At 45.7% G+C, this 23,495-nt stretch overlaps 7 protein-coding genes across 7 annotated transcripts; 3 read left to right on the forward strand and 4 right to left on the reverse strand.

Annotated features, from left to right (window-relative positions):
- Positions 1-211: 211 nt before the first annotated feature.
- On the reverse strand, positions 212-681 carry LOC113564128 (enhancer of split m6 protein). Its single transcript, XM_026979354.1, has one exon. It carries the CDS (start codon positions 584-586, stop codon positions 374-376), a length of 213 nt encoding a protein of 70 aa, XP_026835155.1. The 5' UTR covers positions 587-681; the 3' UTR covers positions 212-373.
- A 3,142-nt stretch (positions 682-3,823) lies between these two features.
- On the forward strand, positions 3,824-4,736 carry LOC6554415 (enhancer of split m5 protein). Its single transcript, XM_001981675.3, has one exon. The coding sequence runs from the start codon at positions 3,932-3,934 to the stop codon at positions 4,466-4,468; it is 537 nt and encodes a 178-aa protein (XP_001981711.1). The 5' UTR covers positions 3,824-3,931; the 3' UTR covers positions 4,469-4,736.
- A 4,356-nt stretch (positions 4,737-9,092) lies between these two features.
- Positions 9,093-9,879, forward strand: LOC6554453 (enhancer of split m4 protein). The gene has a single exon (XM_001981676.3). It carries the CDS (start codon positions 9,205-9,207, stop codon positions 9,661-9,663), a length of 459 nt encoding a protein of 152 aa, XP_001981712.1. The 5' UTR covers positions 9,093-9,204; the 3' UTR covers positions 9,664-9,879.
- Positions 9,880-10,561: 682 nt separating this feature from the next.
- On the reverse strand, positions 10,562-11,878 carry LOC6554454 (enhancer of split m3 protein). Its single transcript, XM_001981677.3, has one exon. It carries the CDS (start codon positions 11,663-11,665, stop codon positions 10,985-10,987), a length of 681 nt encoding a protein of 226 aa, XP_001981713.1. The 5' UTR covers positions 11,666-11,878; the 3' UTR covers positions 10,562-10,984.
- A 4,514-nt stretch (positions 11,879-16,392) lies between these two features.
- LOC6554455 (enhancer of split M2 protein) lies at positions 16,393-17,405 on the forward strand. The gene has a single exon (XM_001981678.3). The coding sequence runs from the start codon at positions 16,539-16,541 to the stop codon at positions 17,187-17,189; it is 651 nt and encodes a 216-aa protein (XP_001981714.1). The 5' UTR covers positions 16,393-16,538; the 3' UTR covers positions 17,190-17,405.
- Positions 17,406-18,515: 1,110 nt separating this feature from the next.
- On the reverse strand, positions 18,516-19,243 carry LOC6554456 (enhancer of split M1 protein). The gene is made up of 2 exons (XM_001981679.3): positions 18,946-19,243; positions 18,516-18,883 (listed from the first exon to the last, which is right to left on the reverse strand). Exons 1-2 carry the CDS (start codon positions 19,154-19,156, stop codon positions 18,624-18,626), a joined length of 471 nt encoding a protein of 156 aa, XP_001981715.1. The 5' UTR covers positions 19,157-19,243; the 3' UTR covers positions 18,516-18,623.
- Positions 19,244-22,438: 3,195 nt separating this feature from the next.
- Positions 22,439-23,171, reverse strand: LOC6554458 (enhancer of split malpha protein). Its single transcript, XM_001981681.3, has one exon. It carries the CDS (start codon positions 23,064-23,066, stop codon positions 22,635-22,637), a length of 432 nt encoding a protein of 143 aa, XP_001981717.1. The 5' UTR covers positions 23,067-23,171; the 3' UTR covers positions 22,439-22,634.
- Between the last annotated feature and the right edge of the window lie 324 nt (positions 23,172-23,495).

Below are 23,495 nucleotides of genomic sequence, written 5' to 3' on the forward strand. Positions count from 1 at the left end.
TTGCGGTTGCTTCGTGGTTTGCCGTTGCTGATGTTGCTGATCTTGCTGTTGTTGCAGTTGAACTTGTGGCTTTCTGAGGTGTAGCTGGTTGTCATTGCAATTATAATTGCAGTTGGGTGTTTCAACCAAGGCGTTCCCAATTGTATTGTTGGATTTAATGTTATAGTTATTGATGTTGAAGATGCTACTAATAGTAGTTATTGACGTTTGCCGCTTCATCTTTTGTAGTGTTACTCCTGTTGCAACTAACTATTTACTATAATTGCGGTTGTTGACATGAGAGCAATTTCGAAATCAGGTGTTTTGGTTCTCAGCAATGATTCTTTTCAGATTTCTCTGGCAGGTGGTGTTGCTCCAGCTCCTCCTTTTGCTGCTACTGGGAGTGCCAGTAGAAGCTGCCCGCTTCCGTCTCCAAGCAGATGACCAGGTGCTCCTCCAATCCCACTTGCGTTGCCCTCAACATCCTCTCGTTTGCCTGGTTCTGGGCAATCTCCTCCAGACTATCGTACCGCTGACTGTCGGCATGTGTGCTGTTTTTGCCAAATCGCTGCAGCATTTTGGCCAATAAGTTCTTTACTTTCGACATGGCTATGGCAAGAGTGCTGTATCACTTTACAGATAAGAGTTCTTAGCGCGTTGATTCTCAAATTGCAACTGTTGTGGGCTGATGGCAAGTGCCGCGCTTTTATAGCCCGCCAGATAACCACCACCCAAAAGCCCAACCACCCGAAACAACAAGTGCCACATGTGGCGGACACATGTCCAAACTCCGCGCAGGAGCAGCAGCAGCAGCAACATCATCCCAAGTATCTGCACAACGTTCGCCTGCCACGCTTTCAGCGCAAGGAACACCGCAGCAAGCTCAACACGTGCAGGATAATCTCGTTTTCCCCCACTCCCGGTGCATCCCTTTGGATTTTCGTTTTTTTTTTTTCTCGAACCATCCTCATTTTTTTCCATTTCAATACAGAATAAATATTGAGAGCGTTGAGCAGTTGTGGTTCCCATGGATAAGGTTCGACAGCAAAGGGCCTTCCTTCCCCTATCCTGAGCGTATATCTCGATTTTTTGAGGCTAGGGGAAAAAGTATCCCACGGTTCGAGTGGCAGCTGTTTGCAATTTAGGCCACAGCCCCGCTCATTTCGTTGCCTTGGTGGTGGTGGTTCCGTGTTGGTGTTGCTCTTGCTGTGCCCGTTGCCCCTTTTGACACATATTGCACTTGCTGCTGCTGTTGCTGTTGATGTTGTTGCTGCTCCTGCCGCTGCTGCCGAGTTGATTCAACTTTGGTTAATTGCTTCGCCCGCTGTTGGGTCACGCGTTGGCTTCCCAATCGCCTTCCACCTGATTGATGTTTGCTTTTGGGCCTGGAAAGCTCGGCGGTGGGCCAAACGCGTGGCGGAGAACAAGTGCTGCTCCTCTGATTGGACGTGGGTTGGTCACGTGTGTGGAGCACCGCAGCATATTTAATCCTCGCCAGAGCAAGGTGCTTTCACTTGTGGTGGCGTCTTTTGATAGTGTTTTAATTCAACTTATATGGGTTCATAATTCTGAAGTGTTTGTTGTCTGTGGGCCAGGGTTTGGGAGTTGGACATTCGGACGAGGGTTGTTCGAGCTCGGCACGAGCTGCAAATGAAGTGGGTTTGAGGTTGATTGCTTGCGGGGAGTCAATTGTGTTTGAATGGTAAGCGATTAGAATGATTGACTGTGTGCTATTGTTGCAGAGATAAATAAAGGGGTATCTTTTCTGTTGAAAACACCTTTGAGATAAGTTTTATTGTATAAGGTACGGTAATTAAGCAGGGGCCTCAAGTAAGACAATACCTTAGGCTTTAATAATACCCTATCTCATTCTTTGACGACCTCGATTTAAAAAAGCATTAGTAGATATAATTTCATTTAACAATAAATAAAAGAAACATCAGTACGCCCAGCTACTTCTTGGGTGTCTTTCCCATGACGTGTATTATAATGTCAGAACAATCGCATTAACACCAGGAAGTGACCATTCTTCACAAAAGCTAACTCTGAATTATTCTAAGCATCCCACGGATTGTGGGCTCTGAGCTAAAGTCAGCCAACAATTGTCCACTTATCGTCTGGCTAATTTATGGCTGCGCAAACATTTGCCGGCGACATTTACCTGACAAACAAACTGGTGGTCCGGCATAAATCCATCCAAAGGATTGGCCCACGAACGGACGACGTAAGTCAGGCGATGGGATCACTGAAATCCATCCACTGGCTGTCAGTTAGCTGGCCACTGCTACTGGGGATTCTCACTCACCTTGGATACGTTAATGATTTGATTGCCCATTGACAGCCCGAATCCCCGTGTCCCCGCACCTCCCATTCACCACTTCAATCAATGACAGACGGCTCGTTAAACTTCTTCTGCGGGTGCGTTCGTTCAATTAGCCCATGTCGTAAAGTACAAATAACTATTGCGTACAAGTTCCACGGAACTTGGATGGCAACTCTGGCTCTGGCTTCGGCTTTGGGCCCGGCCATAATCATTAAGCCCGCCGACTGGTAGCCGGCAATTTAAATTAAACAATCGTCAATGACGGCGACAAGAGTGAAAAACTAAAGTAAAGCAGGCAGTAATCAGTCGGTTTCTCAGTTCGCCAGTCAGCCAGTCAGTCAGTCAGTACGGCAGTCAGTCTGGCAGTTATTCAGGCGGGCAGTTAGTCAATCCGTCAGTGCATCAGCCAGTCACACGACGATTGCTACTTGGGCTGATAATAAGCGTCGCGCCGGCGCAATAAATGTGTGCCGACAGATAAATGTGTGCCCTCATCTGGTTGTTGCTTCTGTGTATTTACGGCCAAGTGGTTGTCTGTGTTGAGTATCTGTGCCTCGCTGGCTTTCCGTGTATCCGTGCCTGTAATCGTAACCATATAAGCGTCTTAAATGGCAGGTGTGCACATCGCGTGGGAAACACACGACGCGTCTCGAGCGGTTCTCACGATATGAAAATCGAGCAAAACAAACCGAGAGACCCCTCAAGACCCCTAACAACGGTGACAGCCACTTTCTCGGGACTCGAATTGGATCTGGAATGGGGATTGGGGATTGGGGTTAGCGTTAAGGGTTGTCGGTGGCGTGTGCATGGGGACCGGCCGAACATGGGCCTGGATTTATGGGGCAGCGATGGTGAAGGGACCCTAAAAAGCCATGACTAGAAAGTGTATTTAAGTGCTTGTTTGTGATGAATTGGATTCTATAATTACTTGCATGGACAGATAACGAATCCCTAAAATTTTAAGCACTTCGGATCTACCCATTTGATGGGCTCCTTGCTATCCATAATTTGTTACCGAAATAATTACTGTGTATCAACCTCGAACATCCCATACTTAGTTATGTAACTGGTGTAAAGGATCTAAACGATCCTCCTTCGGTCCTTTCAACGATCCGAAGATCAGTAAGCCACAACAAGACAATTACAATTTTACCGAGTTTGATTTTCATTTGCTGGCCCAAACCGAATCAGTTTGTCGCAGACAATTGGGCCCAATTCTGAGCACCACGTTCCCACGTCTTGGCCAGCATTTTACGGTTTAATTGCAGTTACAATGCGTCGCCAGGACCCACACTCCTTGGCTAGACAATTGAAAGGAATAAAACACACAATGGGAGCCAAGCAAAGCAGCCTGAAAACTCATTCTTTGCACAACGATCTCGGTTTCCTTTCCCACGCACGCACAGCATAGCAATAAGATTTCCAGATCTTCACGGTGCTCGCAGGTAGCAGGTCCTCCAGCAAGGACCTTCCCCACACTGCTGCTGCGGCCGCTGCTGCTGCTGCTACTGCGGCTGCTGCGGGTATAAAAGCCGGTGCAGTCGAGGAATCCAGCATCATTCGAGCAGCATCCTGCAAGCAGTTCAGATCAGCTCAGCACATTTCTACAAATCTACTATCTACTACAAAATGGCACCACAGAGCAACAACAGCGCTGCTTTCGTCTCCAAGACCCAGCACTACTTGAAGGTGAAGAAGCCACTTTTGGAGCGCCAGCGTCGTGCCCGCATGAACAAGTGTTTGGACACATTGAAGACTTTGGTGGCCGAGTTCCAGGGCGACGATGCCATCCTGCGAATGGACAAGGCCGAGATGCTGGAGGCGGCACTTGTCTTCATGCGCAAACAGGTCGTCAAGCAGCAGGCGCCGGTCTCCCCACTTCCCATGGATAGTTTCAAGAATGGCTACATGAACGCCGTCAGCGAGATCTCCCGTGTGATGGCCTGCACTCCGGCCATGAGTGTGGATGTTGGCAAGACAGTGATGACCCATCTGGGCGTCGAGTTCCAGCGCATGCTGCAAGCCGACCAGGTTCAGACTTCAGTGCCAGCCTCCACCCCACGCCCACTCAGCCCCGCCTCCTCGGGATACCACAGCGATAACGAGGACTCCCAATCCGCCGCCAGCCCCAAGCCAGCCGAAGAAACCATGTGGCGCCCTTGGTAAATCATCACCATCACCATCATCATCAACGACATCGAATCCAGTCTTCCAGCTGAGGAATACTCTTCAGCATCGACATTGAATCCTGTCTTCCACCAGCAACTTCTGCTGCAACGAATCATGTCTTCCAATTGAATCGTTTACAATGTGATAACAGCTTTACCTAGATCATAAGCACACCTCAAGCTTTACTAGTTTATTAAGGATTAGATTTTAAGAGCACACCACAACAGCTTTAATAGTTATAAAATATAAAACACAGAAACTTAAATACTTTGGTCTATTTATTTACTAAAACTAACAACAATCATCGCTAAACTTTCTAATTGGTTTCGAGGGCTTTGGTTTGCAGATATCTCATTTATCTCCTTTGATTTATTTGTCATAAGTCTTGAGCAAAGGGAAAACCATAAACATTTTTTGTAACAACAAAAGCTAACTATTATTAATGGGTTTTTAGGGTTTGAATAATGATAGGTTTGAAATAGTTTTTAAAACTTTTATATAAATACGTTAAAGTTTAGTAAGATCACGAGGAAGGTAATATTTCTTATTTTTTGATGTTAGATATGGTAAAGAATAGAATAAAATTAGCTTTAAATAAAAGTAACTCTATACTTACTGTTACAATGTTAAGTAAAAGTAATTGTATATGTACAAAAGAGATTTTCAAGGATATTGTATTTTAACCCTTGTTGAGCAATTCATTAGAATAATTCCCCAGTTTTTGTGTAAAAGACACACATTAAGCAGTACCTCCCCCACGTGATGATCGATCTAAACAAGATCCGTGCTTGACACCCCAGCTGCGACCTCCTCGGCGACGAGTTGAACTCCCCCGGGTCCAAGTAGGAGGTCCTCTGGCCATAAACCCAGTCAAACCCCTGACCAAGCGACGCCCCCGAGGACCGGAGACAAAGAAAGACACAGACCTGTCTACGCCTCGATCAACAGCTTAACACTGTGGTGTTGCACGTGTTGCAAAGTGTTGTCGAATCTGCATACCCCTCGAACCCCTGGACAGGGCTCACATATCGTTTTGGTACTTTTTTCCTCGTTTTTGTCAGCCAGGGGAGGTTCCGGGCCCATCGAGTTAAACCGTCAATTACAACCGCTTTTGTGCCCTGCACGTGCGTGCTGAGTGATGGGCGGGGATCGAGGAACGGGACTCCTTGAGGCTCGGATCGATGATATCCTAAACCAACAATGACAGCGACAATGGCCACGGCGTTCGTGGAACTCGCCTCCCGCATATGCGACGCACCATCGCACATACTAATTTGTAAACTAAAATATAAAAACCAAAAATAAAAGACATGTCTCGCTGTCTCGTGTCAAGTGCAACGTCTTTGTGTAACTCGAGGATCCAAAGGACCCCACATGTGTGGTGCATCACCACACTGATTACTGTCTGTGTTATTTTATCATTACAAAACCAAAGAAACCGCCACGTAGGTCCACCAGATTATTTTCATACTTAAGTACGGGTCGTACTCCAACACAGTTTGCATTCTAATGAGGACTTGGTTATATCTTCTTGTTGCAAGTGAAACATTTACTCAATCAACCAAACTTATTATGAACATACCTACGTTAAATTTTCAGAATAAATTAGTTTAATGATATTATGAGAACGTTGTATGCACAGATTGATTTAAAGTTATCTTTCATAGAGGTCATCAAATATTCGTATTATCTCAGTTCCTTAGAACCTTTCTGGCGACTCCTTGTTATTGTTATGCTTACGGTTGTGCACATGGCTCCGACTATATCCATGTAGCTCATCTCGTCTGGCCAACTCAAGTGCAGATCATCTTTCGTTCTACGGAATTTTTCGCACGCCTCGTTTGAAGTTCACGCTGCTGACCACGGAAAATGTAAACGGAAATACCGTAACAGATTCGGGCAGTTAGCACATCCTTCGGCTGGCGTGGGTGTGGAAGGTCCTGGCCGGTGTAACTGGACCTGCGGAAACGGAGGAGGAGGCGGATGAGGAGGGAAGCCCTCAATGATCGGTGGGCTTTTCCCGCCGACAATCGAACGCACATGTGTGAAATTTTCACGTTCGCAAGTTGATCACGTTGCCGCACTTTGGGTAGATATGGTGATACATGGGTTTTGGATGGATAGTTAGTTGGATAGGTGGTACGAGGGACGTGACGGGGCCGCAGTTTCGATCGTAACACCCTGCTGCGAGCGAAACGAGGTCGTCACGTGTACAAACACGATCATACCCACCCCCCTTTGAACACTGGGTAGGGAGACAATGGACTGCCAGGGTCAGGTTGATTTTATTTTTATTTTATTTTTTTCTTTCTCTTTCTACTCTTTTGTGTGCGTCGGGCTAATCCACAGTTTTGGAACCTTAAATGATCGAGCTGAGATAAGAAATCAGTGCACGTGTTCGTCCAAAGATTTCACTGGAAGATAGAGAAGTGATGGAGAAAAAGAAGGCACCACAGTAGTCACCAAAAACCCAGAAAAAAACCACTGCAGGGGCAGCCAAATTTGAAGACCCCCAGCGGGGCTTTGGTTTCCCATCCAAATGGTTAACTATTTTTATTTGTTTGGCCCCTGCACGTGGGCACACAATAAAGTGCAGAAACAACGAAAAAACAACGAACACAAAAAATAACCATCAGAAGGAAAACTGGGGGCAATGAGTCAACCGAAAAAATAAAGGACCAAAACACAATTAGATCGACACAATCCGTGCATAATAAGTCCGAATAATGCGGTAGCATGAGTCAACCAAAAACGATACGAGGAACTGGGAGAATCGACCAGGGCCATAAAGGTCAGATTCCTAGAAGTAATTCAATAATTTGGGACTGTTGATACAGCAAAGGATATTCAAAAGATTCGAGGCAACTCTTGTTGTGATAAAACACAGGGGATTTTATAGAAATATTCAGCCTCTATATCAGAGATACTTTGTAGCATCGAAAAGAGGAGGGACTTTATTGGAATGGCTTTAGCTCTTAATCCCCAAATTTGGTCCAGTTCTCTGTCAGCATTTTGTCTTTTTTAGATGACTTTTTCAGGACCAGGCCAAAATGAAGCTGTACAAAAATTGAATTGAGACTTGAGCATGAAAACAATGAAATAAGTTTGAATAGGTGTTTTATAAATTTTATGGAAAATATTGTCAAAATTACTTATTTAAATTCTGAAATCGGTTGAATGTGCTTGAATATGGATTTCGGGATTTTATTAACACAAATGTTTTGCAAACAGCTACGACTTGTTTTGACTTTAATGTATTTTTAATTATTTTGAGACAGCTCCAATGCTTACAACAGTTTCCTTGAGTATTTACTTGTATTGGTACCCTAATTTTCTTTGAAAAAAAAGGATCCAAAAGTATCCACCAATTATCCCATCCTTTGACCCGCTCATCGATCTATTATAACACCCATTCAGCCAACAAAGGCAACCATGTAATCATCATCACCTCCACAGCAGCTTAATAGATCTGAGATCCAGGACGATCTGTTAACGCCAGCCTACAACTTCTCACCGAGGAGTCCTGCTTAATTTGTCCCAACTCACACCGGGTTCCAAATATTTATGGTTAAGTCAGAGGACAATCCATTAAGTACGCCGAAGATATCCAGAGGGAGCCGAGACACAAAAAACCGAAAGAAATCCTGGGAAACCTTGGCTTCAGCGCCTCACGCGCCATCGACGATCCACACAAAAAATTAAGAAGGAGCCGCACAAAAAAAGAACAGGCGCTCGCTGTGCGTGTGCTCCTCCAACGATGTCCTCGTCCTCGAGATCCTGCTCCTCCTTCCCTCGCACATATTTTGTACCCATCATAATACGAATCGGTCCCCTGCTAATTGTGTGCCATCAGCAACAGAAATTAAAAGCAACTCCTTCTTCGACGATCCTTGTCCTCCAGCTCCTTCTCTATCTCCATCTCGCTCCTTCGGGCAACGCCTCGCCTCCACATACAATTTGATAAATTTCAAATTACAGCGCATTAAATGCTCGCAGTTAAGGATTCCTGGTCCCTCATCTGGGATCTGTGTGCCCCCTACTCCCTAAAATTCTCTGGATTGTTTGCCTATTGAGCTATTTTATCTTCTGGTTTCGGCATTAATTGTTCGCCTCCGTTCGAGCGTTGAAAATTGAAAATATTCTCCCACGTTCTCGAGCTGCACACGTGTTCGAGAAATGGAAAAGGGATTTCCCCCGCCCCCCGGCTCCATCATCGTCCGTCCCGCTCGCACTGCCTACATAATGAGATAAGTGCACATAAAAACCAAAAGTGATCGGCAGAAAAAGGGAAAAAAACGAATCTCCTTTTCAAAAAAGGATCCTTTCGAACCGAGACTGTGGGAACTGGTAGAAAGTCTCGCTTCTCACGATCCTGCAGCAGGATAAAATTGCCCGCACCGCCAACAGGTGCGAGTGGAGCGGCACGACATGCCGTCACACTCCGACGCACGCAGGTTAATGCCGATGCAGTCCCTTTTCGAAAAACACACCTGCCGTTTTTGTTGTTGCCTCGCCATGTATCCGCACTGTGTATAGGATTTTTCGGGACACGTATCCTTGTAGTTTCCCACACTCGGTGTTTTGTGACCTGCTCGGCTTCGGGTTTCTCCACGTCCTGGCGAGTATAAAAGGACCCTGGCTCGGAGGATCAGGCATCATTCGAGCTCAACGCTTCGTACAGTACACATCTCAGCTACACAGCAGCTAAGCACAAAATTCCAACACACATCATCATGTGCCAGAACAAGATCAACACCAACAACACCATGACCATCAAGTCGAACAAGAAGCTGTCCTACAGCGTAAAGAAACTGCTGCAAAAGATCTTCAAGCAGCAGCAGCGCGTCGAGGAGGAGCAGAATCTGAAGAACGCCCTCAAGGCCAACTCCTTGGAGTCTCTGGAATCCATGGAGAACAGCCGCAACGCCGATCTGGAGTCCGCCTCCATCTGCGCCTCCCTGGAGTCCTGCGAGAACGAGGCCAACGAGCGTCTCTCCCAATCCTGCGAAATTGAGGACTACGAGTTCGAGCAACTGCCCACCGTGCCCGTTCACTTCGTCCGCACCGCTCATGGCACCTTCTTCTGGACCGCCGTCTCCGATCTGCCAGCCGACAACGATCTCGTCGAGCCCCTCTACTGCAGCACCTCCAACGCCATCGCCATCCCCCAGGATCGTTGGGTTCAGGCCTAAGTGAAATCAGCAGCCTGCAACCTGCATCCATCATCCTGCAACTATGTCTTCCATTGGATCTCCAGCTTTAATCAACGTCTTCCGTTAATTTTTGACACCATTCCACAAAAATTAACACGCAAGCCGATCAACTCAACTGAAGAGCTTTACAAAAATTGTGATACATTTTACTTAACATTTACAAAAAATCAAAATATATATACAATTTAAATGAAATCAAGCACTGTTTTTACTTTCAATCATTGAAAAATCGTATGAAATGGGGCTTCCTCTAAATCACACTTTTAAAATAGCTCATCTTTACCCAGCATTGTGTTACATTTCTCCCAAAAGGCATAATTGAATGGGAATCTAAATTCTATGTTACCCCTTATTGTTCCAGCAATTTTCCGTTTACAAATTAACACAGTGAATAAATAGGCAGCGAAGTCCTTTCTTAATTGGCATGACTCATTTGAAAAACGAGCGGACCCTAATCCGATTCGATCCTGAACCTCTTTTGGTCTTATTGTTGATCAATTTACCTGCCAGCAGGTAGTGCGGATAGTCGGGGGTTGTTGGGCCTGTTGATTTGGACCACAATGCCAACCAGTTCTCGAGCAGGTAGAGAGGATCTGTTGATTGCCGATCGGATTGGTGGTAAAAACAGGCTCCAATTAGATGATCTGCTTATGGGAATGAATCAGGGTCGAGTTGAAAATGTGTTGCATACATTAAAGCTGGTGTGTCTTCACGCCAATTAAAGGTAATTTATTGGGGCAGTAAACAACATTGACGGCCTGGGACCAGAAATAGCAGTTTTCTGTTCATTTTGCATAATATAATATCATTTAGTTTGTAATACTCATATTTAAAATTTGTCCAATTGATTGCAATCCCCCGAAAGTAAAACCTTGCGTTTTCAATTGAAATCACTTATTTTATTTGGGTAGTGTATTTTTGATTCTTCTTTCTCAACTAATCATAAATTAACATTTATAAACTATTTAAAGCTAAACAATAAGGAGAGCGCAACGAGCTAATAAACTTGGGGAACTTTTGGAGTAGGAAAATAGCGCACTCGAATATATATAGTATTCACTGATTGATCGTACTTTAGTTATATCACAGTTGAAATTAAACAATTAATTTACAATATACCATAATCGGAACTAAGCCTAAAAGTATTTCAAAACCATTTAGAAATCGATTAGACCTCAATTAACTTAGGTTGATATGATTTACTTTGGAAGACAACGGATCTTGTTGCAGAACGGTCAAAAGCCATTTTTTGGGTTGCGATTATAATGTTAATGATAAGATCCATATTGGGCACGCCCAATTACCAGGGCCTCCAGACGGGCTCAGAGGCGCCGGACTCCTGCGAGCTGACCGACGCCGTCTCGGATAACGCGTTGCCATCGACGGATGTCACATCGATCAGTTCGTCCTTGCTGGTCAGGAAGGAGCTGTAACTAATGGCGGCAGCGGCGGCCGCCGGTCCATATCCTCCCAGCAGCGGAAAGGATAGGCGGCTCGATGATTGCGGTATTTGCTGCTGCTGCTGGTGTTGTTGCTGTTGCTGCTGCTGCTGCTGGAGCAACTGCGTCTGCAGCTCAATTAGTCGCGTCGATAGGAATTTCATTATCTTGCGGCCAATCTCATCGGTTTGCTGCGTCTGCAGCAGGACCTGTGTAATCTGATCGGCAGCATGCACATAGCCGGAGCGAAAGGACTCCACGTGGGCGGTACTGGTTGAGGTGGGTGGGCTGCCGACACCAGCCACCACTCCCTGCAGCGAAAGACCACCCCGCTGCTTGAGTTTCCGCATGTGATCCACGGTCAGCTCCAGGATATCCGCCTTCTCCAGCCGGGTGACGTGCTCGCCCTCCTGCTGCAGGCACTCCACCATCAGATCCTTGAGATCGTCCAGACACTTGTTGATCCTGGCTCGCCGTTTGCGCTCCAGCAGCGGCTTCATCACCTTGCGGTACTGATACGTCTTGGACATCTCCATGACCATGATCGATTGGGTGTTTTATGCGTATTTTAAGGATTGTTCTTTTGCATTTAGTCTCTCAACTGCACATTATCACTTCTGATTTTGGTTGCGTTCAGAGATTGGCTTCTCTTTTTACGAGTTTGTTGCGCGTGCGTTGCGCGTTCCACCGATTGCGGTGCGTTCGAGTGGCGGCACTTTTACGAAATGAGTGGCAAACTAGTTCCCAGCTCTACTTTTATATGACAGCCCGGCTCTCCCGGTGATCGGGGATCGGGCTCTCCCGGCCACAAAGCTCCCGCATGATCACTCACACACGCTCCCAGGCACTCGGGCAAAAGATCGAGTTCCACTTCGGCTCTTTTCGGTCGCGGATCGGTAGCGGCGCTCGGCAGCGGCACAAAGAGAGGCTACTGTAGGCCATCGATGGGGGTTGGACCGTCTGCAGGGGATACAGTGGGACCATCACTGCGAAACTGTGCACCTTGTTAATAAACATACAAATGTTGCAGACTTTAGGTCTTAATTTTAACTAATTTGTATTATAACAATGGAAAAATTCAGCCTTACACTCCCAAAGCAATTATACTTGTTTATACTTATATTATGCAATCTATTTATTCTTAATTATTTATTTTTATTAATTTTTAATTATATGTTACATTTTTCCTAATAACATATTGGGATTACTTTTTTTCTATACTAATTTTTAATTTATAAAGAATACTCTGAAAAGTATGCTATTAATATTGCTTCAACAAAAGGGCGTTATTAAAGCTAGTTCAATATTAAGAACTAAAATTTATAAATTATAGAAAACATGGCTTAAATATTAATAAAACTAGACAAAAGCAGCCTACAATTTATAATATTAGTTTCACATATACAATAACCGTTTATATATCCTTCGAGCTCCAAAAAGTATGCTATGAAAATTAACAAACCATCTGCTAATATTTTCCTAAGATCTGTTTATTAGAAGTAATACCATGAACTCCAAAATTAGTATTTTTAACCGAAACTACTCGACTTCGAACCAAGGTGCATGCAATGGGAGCGAGCGAGAGCGTGCCTCGCCGCAGATACAAATGTATCTGTATCTGCAGCTTTGGTGCTCTGGCGCGCGTCGTCTTCAATTGATTGCATGGCCAGAGGGAAACTGAGCAGTCGGCAGTCGACAGTCGGCTTTCGGATTGGATCTCATTCTCGGCGACTGCGCGTGTCTCTCAGGCCGCTCCACACCCCCTCCATCCCCCTCGTCCGTGTCATACTTATTGTCAATGATGACAGTGCTCGGCTCCCATTCGCTGTCGAAGCCCGCTGCTCCGTACCGCTCACACCAACAATGGGAATGAGACACGAGGGAGCCTACGAGGCAGTAGCCTATGTGATTGTGGGTCCCATGGTTCAGTGGTTGGGGATGGGTGTTTGTGTGTGTGTGTGTGTGCGGTGTGCCTACTTTACGAGACCGTGGGAAACAGATTTGTCGTGTGTTTCCCACACGTTGGACGGATGGCTGGATTGTGATGCGATCCGATGGATTGCTGAAATGTTGTTGCTGTTGCTGCTGGTTGATTTCAAGCGGGTTGACTGTCAGCCCGCCGATGGGGGGCAGTGGGCGAACTGGTGCGGGGTGGCCTGGGGGAGGGGCAGCCTTAACTCGCGCAATTATGTCGCATGCTTGGCTGATGATGATGACTGCGACAACTGCAGACAGAAAAAAATGTGGTGCTTTTTGGGGGTTTTCAGTCGAGTTGAAGCCATTTCATTATTAGCAACTAAGCTATTTACAAATAAAAATAGATCACTTCATTTCGCAACAAGGGAAAATGTATTTTGATGCTATACCTAACGACAAATTAAATGTAATCTGTATAATTAATGTAAACTTTTTTTATTAAATTTTTTGGCAATGCCAAACATTTCTCGCAGTGCACAACCACTGCGATGGCTTGGGCTGTGGGTTGACTTTTCGTTGTAGCGTATCGATTAAGTGTAACAGTTTCGCTATCTCGGCGCACTGGGGGTTCCAAAAAGAAAGAAATAAAACTGTTTTTGCATAGTCCGATTACCAACCCTTCGGCATTTGTCGCCTTTCGTAATAAACTTTAACATCCGGTTGTCGTTCTAAGATTCATTTTTCGCCCGTCCTCCACATATTTTTTTAATTCGCTGATCTCAGGGCTACTGGTCAGCACAGAGTGTATAAAATGTTGCCTGTTTTTTATGCCCCGTTTTTTCGCAGCTGCTGTTGGGCCGACTTTATCACCATCGCAGCAATATGACACTTGTGGTTGGACGCCTCGGAGTTATTTTTTGTGGCCGTGCTTTTTGCCTGGCTAAGCATTTCCCATGATGCTGCAGAATCGCTCTGTTTGTTTGTCTTCTGGCCATGACTTCCGTTAGCCGTTTGGCTTGACTTGGCTTGCCTTTCTGCTGACTGGAGCCATAACAATTAAGACTCTCAAGGCATTTCGATGGCTCGCCTTTCAAGATGCCTCAACTTTCAACTCGTCCGGCACACGTGGCGTATGAGTAATGCGAATATGCAAAATAATCAGACAGACACCGATGGACAGCAATAGAGAGACCGCAAAACCATTTTCGACTAACCTCAATGCACACTAATTGCTTGTCATATATGCACGTCTGTTTGTCTGCCGATGTGTATATAGTTCTGCACAAAACTTGTTGCCATCGCCAGTCGTGTGAACCAAAAGCTTAAAAGCCAAATAGTTGCTGATGGGTAAAGGCAGTCTTGACGGCCCATGGAGCAGCGAATGGCCAATGCTCTTGGGGGAGATAATAAATTGGGAAATAAGAATGCTGCAACTGCTCAGCCCATAAGATTGTTAACTATCAAGCTAGTATCTTAATATATTAAGTAAACAAATACACAAAGCTTGATTCATTTATATCACATCATGGGTATTTTTCCTAGTATCTGCAAGTTTCCCAAAGTAAGAGTATGAATCGCCTAACACTACCAGAGTCCGTCTCTGAAAGGCACAAGCCCAGGCACAAGCTGGCCTCTGTTGGAGCTTCAATCGCAATCGCAATCGCAGTTGGAGTCGGAGCTGGCTTGGAAGTCGAGCTCCGAGTTGGAGTTTCAGCCGGTGTCCGTGTTGCCAAGCCAGTCGCTTTCAATTTGGCAAACGTGCAGTTCAAAGCCTAGACGCTGATTGGGGGCAAAAGTGCGCGGGCTGGCGGGGGGCTGGGGAGTTGGTGGTGTTTCAGCCAAGATTAATAGCGGCCAAAGGCAACAGAGTCAAGTCGCGTCGAGAGATCTCCGGTGCGCAAGCGTGCGGTGCACACGCGATTGGCACGAGTTTCGGGCACAAAATATATGTACGAGTATGAAGAAAATTAAAACCCGATTCGTAGCTGACCTGGCCTAACTAGTTATGGCAGCTAACTCCGATTGTTGTGCAGTGTGGGAACCTGTGATCCGGCAAGGACTTGCTGCCTGAATGAGGTCACGGCCTCATTAGATCCCCCAATGCCCATAGCCATGGCATACCCATACTTATGCCATCCGATTCCCATCCCGTTTTCCGTTCCCAGTTCGGAGCGTGTGAACCACAACATGTCATAATCCCCTCGTTGCGACTAGTCCCTTTTAAAATGAACTTATCAGCGCCGGGCTCTGCGAGCCTTGATTATAAATGACAACAAACAGGCCAACAAGTAGCAATAACAGCTGCTCAGCCGAAACAAAAATCACATCGAAAGGAAACAGAAATAACAGCGTCAGCAGCACAAGCAACAACAATAATAGTGGCCCGAAAAAGCCGAAAAACCAAGTGAAATTCTTATAAGCCCTTTCCCACACTCGAAGACATCGACATCGAACAACGGCGACGCCTGCGCCTTTTGCCTTTGCCTTTGCCATTGCCTTTGCCCTAACCATTGCCGGTTCCCCAGGACGGAAATGCGCAGCGTCTTAGTCCCACGCTCGCAGAAGGGAACAGGTGCTATGCTGGGCCCCTTCGACGACGGCTCTGTGGCGAGCCCTAACCCCCCCAACCACATCACCCGAAATCCCGAGCCTCGAAGCCTGAGGACCGGACAACAAGCCATGTACTACTGGGCTCCGGGCTCTGGGTACCGTGTGAATGTGAAAACAAAGTCAGTCGTGCATAAATGACGAACAGGCGAAGCGCACAGTGGTTCCAAGCCTAAATAATATGTATGAAAACAAAAAACACAATCATAAATTCATGATTATTAAGTGTTTACAATATTTACAAAATGTACTCTGTGATTTCAAATATGTTATATAAATGTATATTTTATCAAATATCCTTTCATAAATATTATTATCATAATTTCATTATCTCATCGTAATCATTTCATATCATAATCTTACCAGGATATATTTGATATCGATTTTCCAGCACGCTGGAACCACTGTGCGGAAACGTAGTCTTCATCTACCTGCAGCCAAAACTCATCAAGCGGCCCTTGTCGATTGTACGTGCATGGGAAAAGTACACACACAGAAGACTGGAGCTTGTGGATTCCTGTTGGAATTTATTTGGGAAATACGCGCACATAAAAAGGCCTCTGCTCCTCCCCCGCCTCCTCCAGCGGGCTCACCTCTCACCCCGGCCCGGCTGTGGTTCAGTGTTCTGCTGTGTGTGAGAGTGCACTCAAATTTCGTACGGTGCTTGGGTTATAGCCGCTCGTGAGATCAGCCGGCGTACGATTTCACTCTTGACTGGCCATCGGCAGCGCAGCAACTTCGCCTCATATATAAATATGAGCGACGCCGGCGCAGCAGCATCAGTAAACGACCAGCTCTTGCGAGGTGCGCACACGCAACGCTCGCTGTCCACGACACCACATTACAGCAAGACATTACACAAGTAAAAGCTCCGCAAGGCAACGCAGCAACATGTATCTGGATACGAAAAACCTGACAGCCAGCAGCACTTCAGCGCTGACAGCGGCCGCAGCATCGAACTCGAAGTCAACACGGCGCATGCGCAACGTGTGGAAGCCGTTGAGTCGCCTGCTGAAAGTGGGCGGCAAAGGTCGCACCGCCCAGCTGACCTTGGCCCATCCCAACAACGTGGATCTCAACAACACACAACAGCAGCAGCAGCAGGAGTTGCTCCTTGCAGATGACACCAAGTCAACGCCAGAGGAGTCTATCCACAAGTACGGCCTGGAGCTGAGGCAATTGCCCGAGGAGGAGCAGGAGTCCCTCACCCAGCCGCCCAACACACCCACCTTGATTAGCAGCGTGCATGTGGACAAGGTCAGCGCCCAGAGCTGCGGCAACTGCCAGCACGGACGCAACTGCCAGCATCGACATCACAGTAGCAGCGACATCAACAGCAGCAGCAGCAGCAGCAGCAACATGAACAGCAGCAGCGCAACACAGTTGCCCAGTAATCTCTGGGATCTGCAGTTGCCCCTCCAGTACATCAGCACGGATAATGGCACCTTCTTCTGGGCCAACACCCAGGATCGAGTGGACGATGATCTCCTGCACGCCCTGCTCTGCCAGAGCTTCAGTCAGCTGCCCGGAACGCTATGCTAGTGGTACGAGTGCTCCACCAGCCACCGCCCACCACCCAGAATCACCTCATCCCATCATCACTGAACAGATCTCATGCTCATGGGGGTCGTACCCCTAATTATTGTAATTTCATTTATTTATTTCCCTGCGCAATATTAACGTTGTTGATGTGATACTAATTTGCATGTAAAATTAAACATAAACAATCATTTTGTACTATACAGATGAAAAGAACAAGCAAAGGAAACGTTTTATTATTGATTGGGTTCTGGGCCAAGGAGTCTGATAATAAAAACCAGTTTTATGGTTATTCCAGTTGTTAGTTCGATTCGTTGTTCATACGATTACCAACTTGAACCTTCGGTGGGTTTATCATCACCTTAAGGAACAATCCATGTTATATTGATCCATCATCTTGGGGTACCAGACATGAGAAATTGCTAATGGCACCTATTCTGCTTTATCGTACTGGGGATCCGAAATAAGAACCCGATCTTATGAAGTACTGGCATAACGGAAGAACGAAGATCGGAGCAAAGGATAACGGAAGCAATGTTATGAGTGGAACCTAATGAGCCCTGACAGATGAGCGGTCCGCTCAGACGGGTTGGTAAACCGATCAAAGGAGTTGAAAGGAGTGGTAGATGTGCAAACTGGTATCATCTTGCGGTGAATGTCACGTCGATGCTCCCAGACTGTGCGTACAAGAATTAAGGGTGATTGCAAGCCAATATCCTGTGTTAATGTCCCCAGTTAGACGCTCAATTCGATGGGACTTGTAAAATGGACCTCCTCAGTGGAAGGAGGAATTTTAACATGGCTATAATTGGAATACAATACCAATTCATGGATGAAATGTAGCTTATATTGTTGTATTCTGGAGCTAAACACGATATGGCAAATGAGAAGCAGCCATTATCAGGGGAAGTGATAAGCTTGCGGTTAAATGGGAATATCCGTCAAATTAGTTTTGGATCCAATAATTATCAGCTCAACCGCAAGACACGTTGCAAAAACGGATATAAAGCAGTGTGGGGACAGGAAACTCGAAACCCACAAGCACGAAATTTGCGGTTAAATTATAGTATACTTTTTTAGGAAACATGAAAATTTGGGTAAACGAAAGATGAAAAAGATAGATCCGCAAATAATTAGTTATTATATGTTGCTAAACATTTTAAGGCTAGTTTAAGCAAATGGCTTTTTCAAAACAAATAATAAATGTACCTATTAACATTTCTAAGGATATTACAAATTTGCGATGCTGACCATATCGAATCGCAACAACTGATATCCGTTTCACTTTCGCTACACCACTGCGATCACCCCAATTAACAAGTCGTTTACTCATGTCTCATAAATTCGTTGGGTTGTATTTTCATCTAAGACAAAAGGATGACTTTGACGAACAAAAGATGGTCCTTTTCATTGTTCCGACTTTACGAGCGAACCCATTTAGCATTTCTCTTCGCGCAGAAGGCGGAAGATCTCAGCGGGTTGGGCGCCGGAAGCCTGCAGGGCGCAGTTGAAGTTGTCCAGCAGGCAGGAGTTGGCCAACTCGGCACGATACTTTCCATTGGTAATGCACACCGGCTGGTAGATCATCGAACAGGGCTTGTAGCACTCCTTAACCTCCAGCTTGAAGTTGCCCAACTTCTCGTGCAGATTCTCGACGAACTCGGAGCTGCACCAGGCGGCATCGGTGGCAACATAGGCTATGGAATCACATCGATTTTTAGGATCGGAATCTTTACTATTTTATTTGTATTTTACTCACCCTGCACGCTGCTCCTTTCGCGGCGACAATTGTGGGACACTAGGTTGCAGGTGCTGGCAAACTCCTTGAAGTTCTGGCCATCAGTTCCGCATACTGGCTTGTAGATACTGGGGCAGAAAGTTGGACAGGCGGTGTCGTTTGTGGACACTGTATTTCCGTATACACATGCCACCAGAGCCAGGCAGCAAAGGGTCAAAGTTTGGCTCATCATTTTGATGTTGTTTTACTTTCTTTTTTGTTGGGTTTTTACCGACGAATGGGTTCTCCCTGTAGTAGCTATCGATCTCAATTGGTATGACTGTCTGAAGTTTCATTGATTTTTATATATTTTTATGGCTCTCCGAGCTACTAGTAGATAGTATATCAGTTATAGAGGGCTGATAAGAGCGGTTGCTTTGGCTGATAAGCGCCCAAACAAAAACTCGTTTATGTGGTCTACAAAGTTCTACAAGGTACCGGCACTGTTTCGATGTGCAACTGTTTTAATACCCTTAAAAAGGGTATACTTATTCTGAGAATAGGTTGGTTTGATAGTTATTTATAGATGAGATTTTTTGCAGGCAACGGTGATGTCGTCGGCCCTTTGATCGCGTGACTTTTTGCGTAAGTAAGGGTTTCTAACGTGTTCTAAAAAATATTGATTCACCTTCTAGACTCTTAATTTTGATTGTCTGCTGTCTGGGAAAAATCTGTTTTCATAACATCCTCATCATTCTCGCTACTATCTTGTTTATTACAGATATCGACGATTCTGTCTGAAAATATTGATAATATCGGGGAAGAAACTTCTACATTGCTCTTATTGCTATGCTTGTGATATCATTGTTTACAGATGCGCAAGTTGAGGTAATGTTTTACTTTTGGTAGATGACTTATGTTTTTTAGAAACTGCGTGGTACTTTTTTCCATCATTCTATCGGATGTTTACTCTTAACATTCTGAAGTTTTGATTATGATATCAACGTTCTGATAATTTCATTTCATTTAACAATAATTTTCCGTCATTATAAAATAGTTACCAAGACCCAAGTTCCAAAAAGATCTCCCCATTCCCTTCATTTCCAAAAGTTTTGACAAATGATCTTGCTTCTCGCCACACATTTTGTTCTAATTCGGTTACAACATTCTGACCGCCCACATTGTTGCACAGTTCATCGAAACGGCCGATCTCCATGGGGCATAATGGTAATTGAGGCCTCTCGTCGCGCCGCACAGAAGACAAGATGGGAGGGGAATCCCAATACACGGCGGTGGCCAAGGGAGCGTGGTGGCCGGGCCTAATCACCGTTTAATGGTGTTCACACACTTGTTGCTGACGGCGCCCTCCATAGACCTGGCCAAAACCAACAGGCCTGGCCAATCAATGACCGCTAAGCGAATGCTCGTCACGCACGCGAAGGCCGCTCCGCTGGTCATCGAGAATTGGGTACACACGCGTCCATTAAACCCATCGCCGAAGACTACGAGCCCCAACCCATTCCCATTCTCATTCCCATTCTCACTCCCATTTTTACCATCCCAAAGCCAAAGCCAAACATAAAGAAGCACGGCCAAGACAGCGCGGCACAGGATCAGGTTGACTCGGTGCACAGGTATGCAAATGAGCCACTGCCCATCCAGATAGCCATCGGAGTTGCGTCCCCCGGACTCATCGCTATCATCGCCCATCGGCACGGACAGTGTCATCAGCATTATCAACGGCATTCCATGATGGGTTCTTTCTTCCAATTTTCAATTCTTTCGTGCAGACAAGCCTCGCTTTGCATACGAAATTAATTATGTGCTGTCAAAGGCAATTTAACAAAAACTTATATTGCTACTTAATTTACGTCACGGCGCTACCAGACATTCTTCACTTTCGAATGGGTATTGCTGTTCCAGCATTAATATAAGGAATATATTTCTGGTTTTTATAAATTCCATAATTTATACGTATGACTCTGTTTAAGCATGTTTATCCAAGTTGAGGATGTTTATTCTAGTACTCGTTATTTCCAGCCAAATAGCTTTAAAGCTAAGTATAAAATAACTAAATATCAGTAAAGAAAGAGCATTTGAAGCCTCGGATACTCTCGAATTGTTCCCGATCTTTCTGGTTATTCATGTTGGCCTTTTATTTGCTTTTATCCAACTCCTTCGTTTGCTCCTCCCCTGCTGTCGACATCAATTTGCATTTTTAGTGTAGGAAAAATGCGTTTGAGATTGATAGAGAAGGACGGACAGAGTGTGTGAAAGAGTCGGAATCGTGTGAGGGACCTGCGTCGGATTGTGATTCCCTAGCCAAGGCGATTATCTTTTGCGGCAACTGTTTTTATGCCCAATTTCAACGTCCGCCTCGAGACGCCTTGGCATGTGATTCGATGTCTGGAGGTGTTGACGTCTACATGTTGCATTTTAATTGTGGTTTTTGGTGTTTGGTTCTCGATTCTCGGCTCTGCAATCTTTCACCGGGTTCTTGGGGTTTTCCTCGCCTGTCGGCCTTTCTCCACTCCCTCACCGACTCATAAATAAGTTGTACGACAAGCGACAACCAGCCTGTTTGCCAGGAGCTGCCGTGAAGTTATGCGCACGACATCCATATTTGGACGCACACAGGTGGCGATGGTGGCCTTAGCCAAGGTGATAGCCATAACACTTGGCTCTTGGCCAACTTGGCTTGCGGCCATCTCGCCGAAGTGCGAGCACATCACACCTTCTGGCCACAATGGCCACAAGACAAGGCTGGCCACAAGGCTGACCATTTTGGGACAGAGCTATCCGTGGAATTGACTTTCTTGTTGAGCGTGGGCTGGTTTCTTGCAGGATGTGCTGCAGTAGCACTTTTCCTCAATGACCCAGTTAGAGGGGTATTTTAATTGCGCCAAAGTCAATTATTGCATTCCCTCTAAGATTCTAAAGGAACTGGAATTGTAGAGAGATTCCTAGCCACTTCGATCCAATAGTTAGCGCACTTGAAACCAATCAAATACCCGCCACTTCTCTTAAAGACATACAAGTATATTCCGCAAATGAATGGCAAATATCAAAACATAATAAACAATTTTCACATGTCCTTCTGAACTATGAAGTTACTTGGAACACTGGTATTATTGATTCAAAGTTGTTATGCTATTCATTCATTAGTTTGCTTAGTCAGTCCATTGATTGTTTACCTTATATAAGCCAGCTCATATTAGTAAACAATAAACAGATACAACCCATACTCATTCCCTATTTGATAATCAACTGGAACTCAGTAAACTACCCCAAAATCAAAAAGGTAATTCAAGTGTTTTCCCTTGTTGTTTCATACTCTGGAAATATCTCGAATATCTCTGCCAGCAGTGGTTCTTATCTGGCACGTTGACTTCGGTAACAATATTTATGCTAGGACAACAAGCGATTCATTCATGTGGAATGCCAAGCGAATCATAACAAGCTCAGAGAAGATACATGAAGTGTTTTCTTAAATTGGTGTTACCCAAAACCCCAGCGCAATTATAAGATGAATGAATTTGATTTTGATATTTGTTGTTTTGTATTTTCTACGTTTGTTTTAAAGCTCTTTTTCTTTTTTCTATCACATTATCTTAATAACTAATGGAAGCGCTGGATCGCCGAGATTGTTGGGGAGTTAAAGCCGCTGATGCTATCACAATGTTTAGTAGAGTTCTTAAAGCTTGAAGATTGATGGGCAAGGCAATGGGTTCTTAAGCCTGGGCCCAACGATCCTGGAACTGCATGGAGTAGCACATGGCGGGCTCAACGCTGGCGACTGGCTGAAGATTGGTGGTCCAGAAGAAGGTGCCGGCGGTGGTGCGAGCGAAGCGAACTGGGACATAGACGTCCTCCTCCTCGTCCTCCTGCTCCTCGACAATCTCGAACTCCTGAGAGTGGGCCAATTGGGCCAGCTTCTCGTTGGCGGCGTTCTCATCGATCTCGGCATAGTAGGCCTCCTCAACCTGGGCGTTGCGCAGATTGTCGACGGATTCTAGGGATTCCAGAGAGCCCAGAGGCTTCTGCTGCTGGCGCTGATGCTGCTTCTGTTGCTTCTTGAAGAGCGTCTTCAGGACCTGCTTGATGCTGTAGCTGGTCTTCATCTTGTTGTTGGTGGTGGCGACGACAACGACTTGTTGGCACATTTTTTGGGTTGAAATTGTATGGGTAGTTCTGTTAGAGTGCGTGTTGCTTGGAAGGCTGACGATGTCAGAATGATTTCCCAACCGGCAAACGGACGGCTTTTATAGACGGCCCGGCTCGAAGTGCATTTCCTGTGCGCTCGAGCGACAGAGAGGGCGAGAACGGACCCCTGCCAACGACACGCACCGCAGAAAGGGACGGGGTATACAACAAACAGAGACAGAAACGGAGTGCGCAGACCCTCGCCCTCAAAGAGCCGAGATAATCGGGGCGGAGAACCTGAAATACGACGCTCCCCAGGAGTCGGGGGCCGGGGCAGTTCCAGGAGCAGGTAAAGACGAGACGGGATGAGACGAGCAGAAGAGTGCATCGGCAAAGGAAACAAACCCCTACAAAAACTGCAACTGTCCGACGAGTGTGGGAAACAATTT

This window comes from Drosophila erecta, unplaced genomic scaffold (assembly GCF_003286155.1).
Source record: "Drosophila erecta strain 14021-0224.00,06,07 unplaced genomic scaffold, DereRS2 tig00000000-arrow-pilon, whole genome shotgun sequence".
NCBI lineage: Eukaryota > Metazoa > Arthropoda > Insecta > Diptera > Drosophilidae > Drosophila > Drosophila erecta.

What these genes read in the sequence shown, in the direction of transcription:
- LOC6554458 (XM_001981681.3), bottom strand. Translation starts at nt 23,066, where the DNA reads ATGTGCCAACAAGTCGTTGTCGTCGCCACCACCAACAACAAGATGAAG.
- LOC6554456 (XM_001981679.3), bottom strand. Translation starts at nt 19,156, where the DNA reads ATGATGAGCCAAACTTTGACCCTTTGCTGCCTGGCTCTGGTGGCATGT. An exon ending in CGAAAGGAGCAGCGTGCAGG is followed by an intron (nt 18,884 to 18,945) that starts GTGAGTAAAATA and finishes GTGATTCCATAG; the next exon opens with CCTATGTTGCCACCGATGCC.
- LOC6554415 (XM_001981675.3), top strand. Translation starts at nt 3,932, where the DNA reads ATGGCACCACAGAGCAACAACAGCGCTGCTTTCGTCTCCAAGACCCAG.
- LOC6554455 (XM_001981678.3), top strand. Translation starts at nt 16,539, where the DNA reads ATGTATCTGGATACGAAAAACCTGACAGCCAGCAGCACTTCAGCGCTG.
- LOC113564128 (XM_026979354.1), bottom strand. Translation starts at nt 586, where the DNA reads ATGTCGAAAGTAAAGAACTTATTGGCCAAAATGCTGCAGCGATTTGGC.
- LOC6554454 (XM_001981677.3), bottom strand. Translation starts at nt 11,665, where the DNA reads ATGGTCATGGAGATGTCCAAGACGTATCAGTACCGCAAGGTGATGAAG.
- LOC6554453 (XM_001981676.3), top strand. Translation starts at nt 9,205, where the DNA reads ATGTGCCAGAACAAGATCAACACCAACAACACCATGACCATCAAGTCG.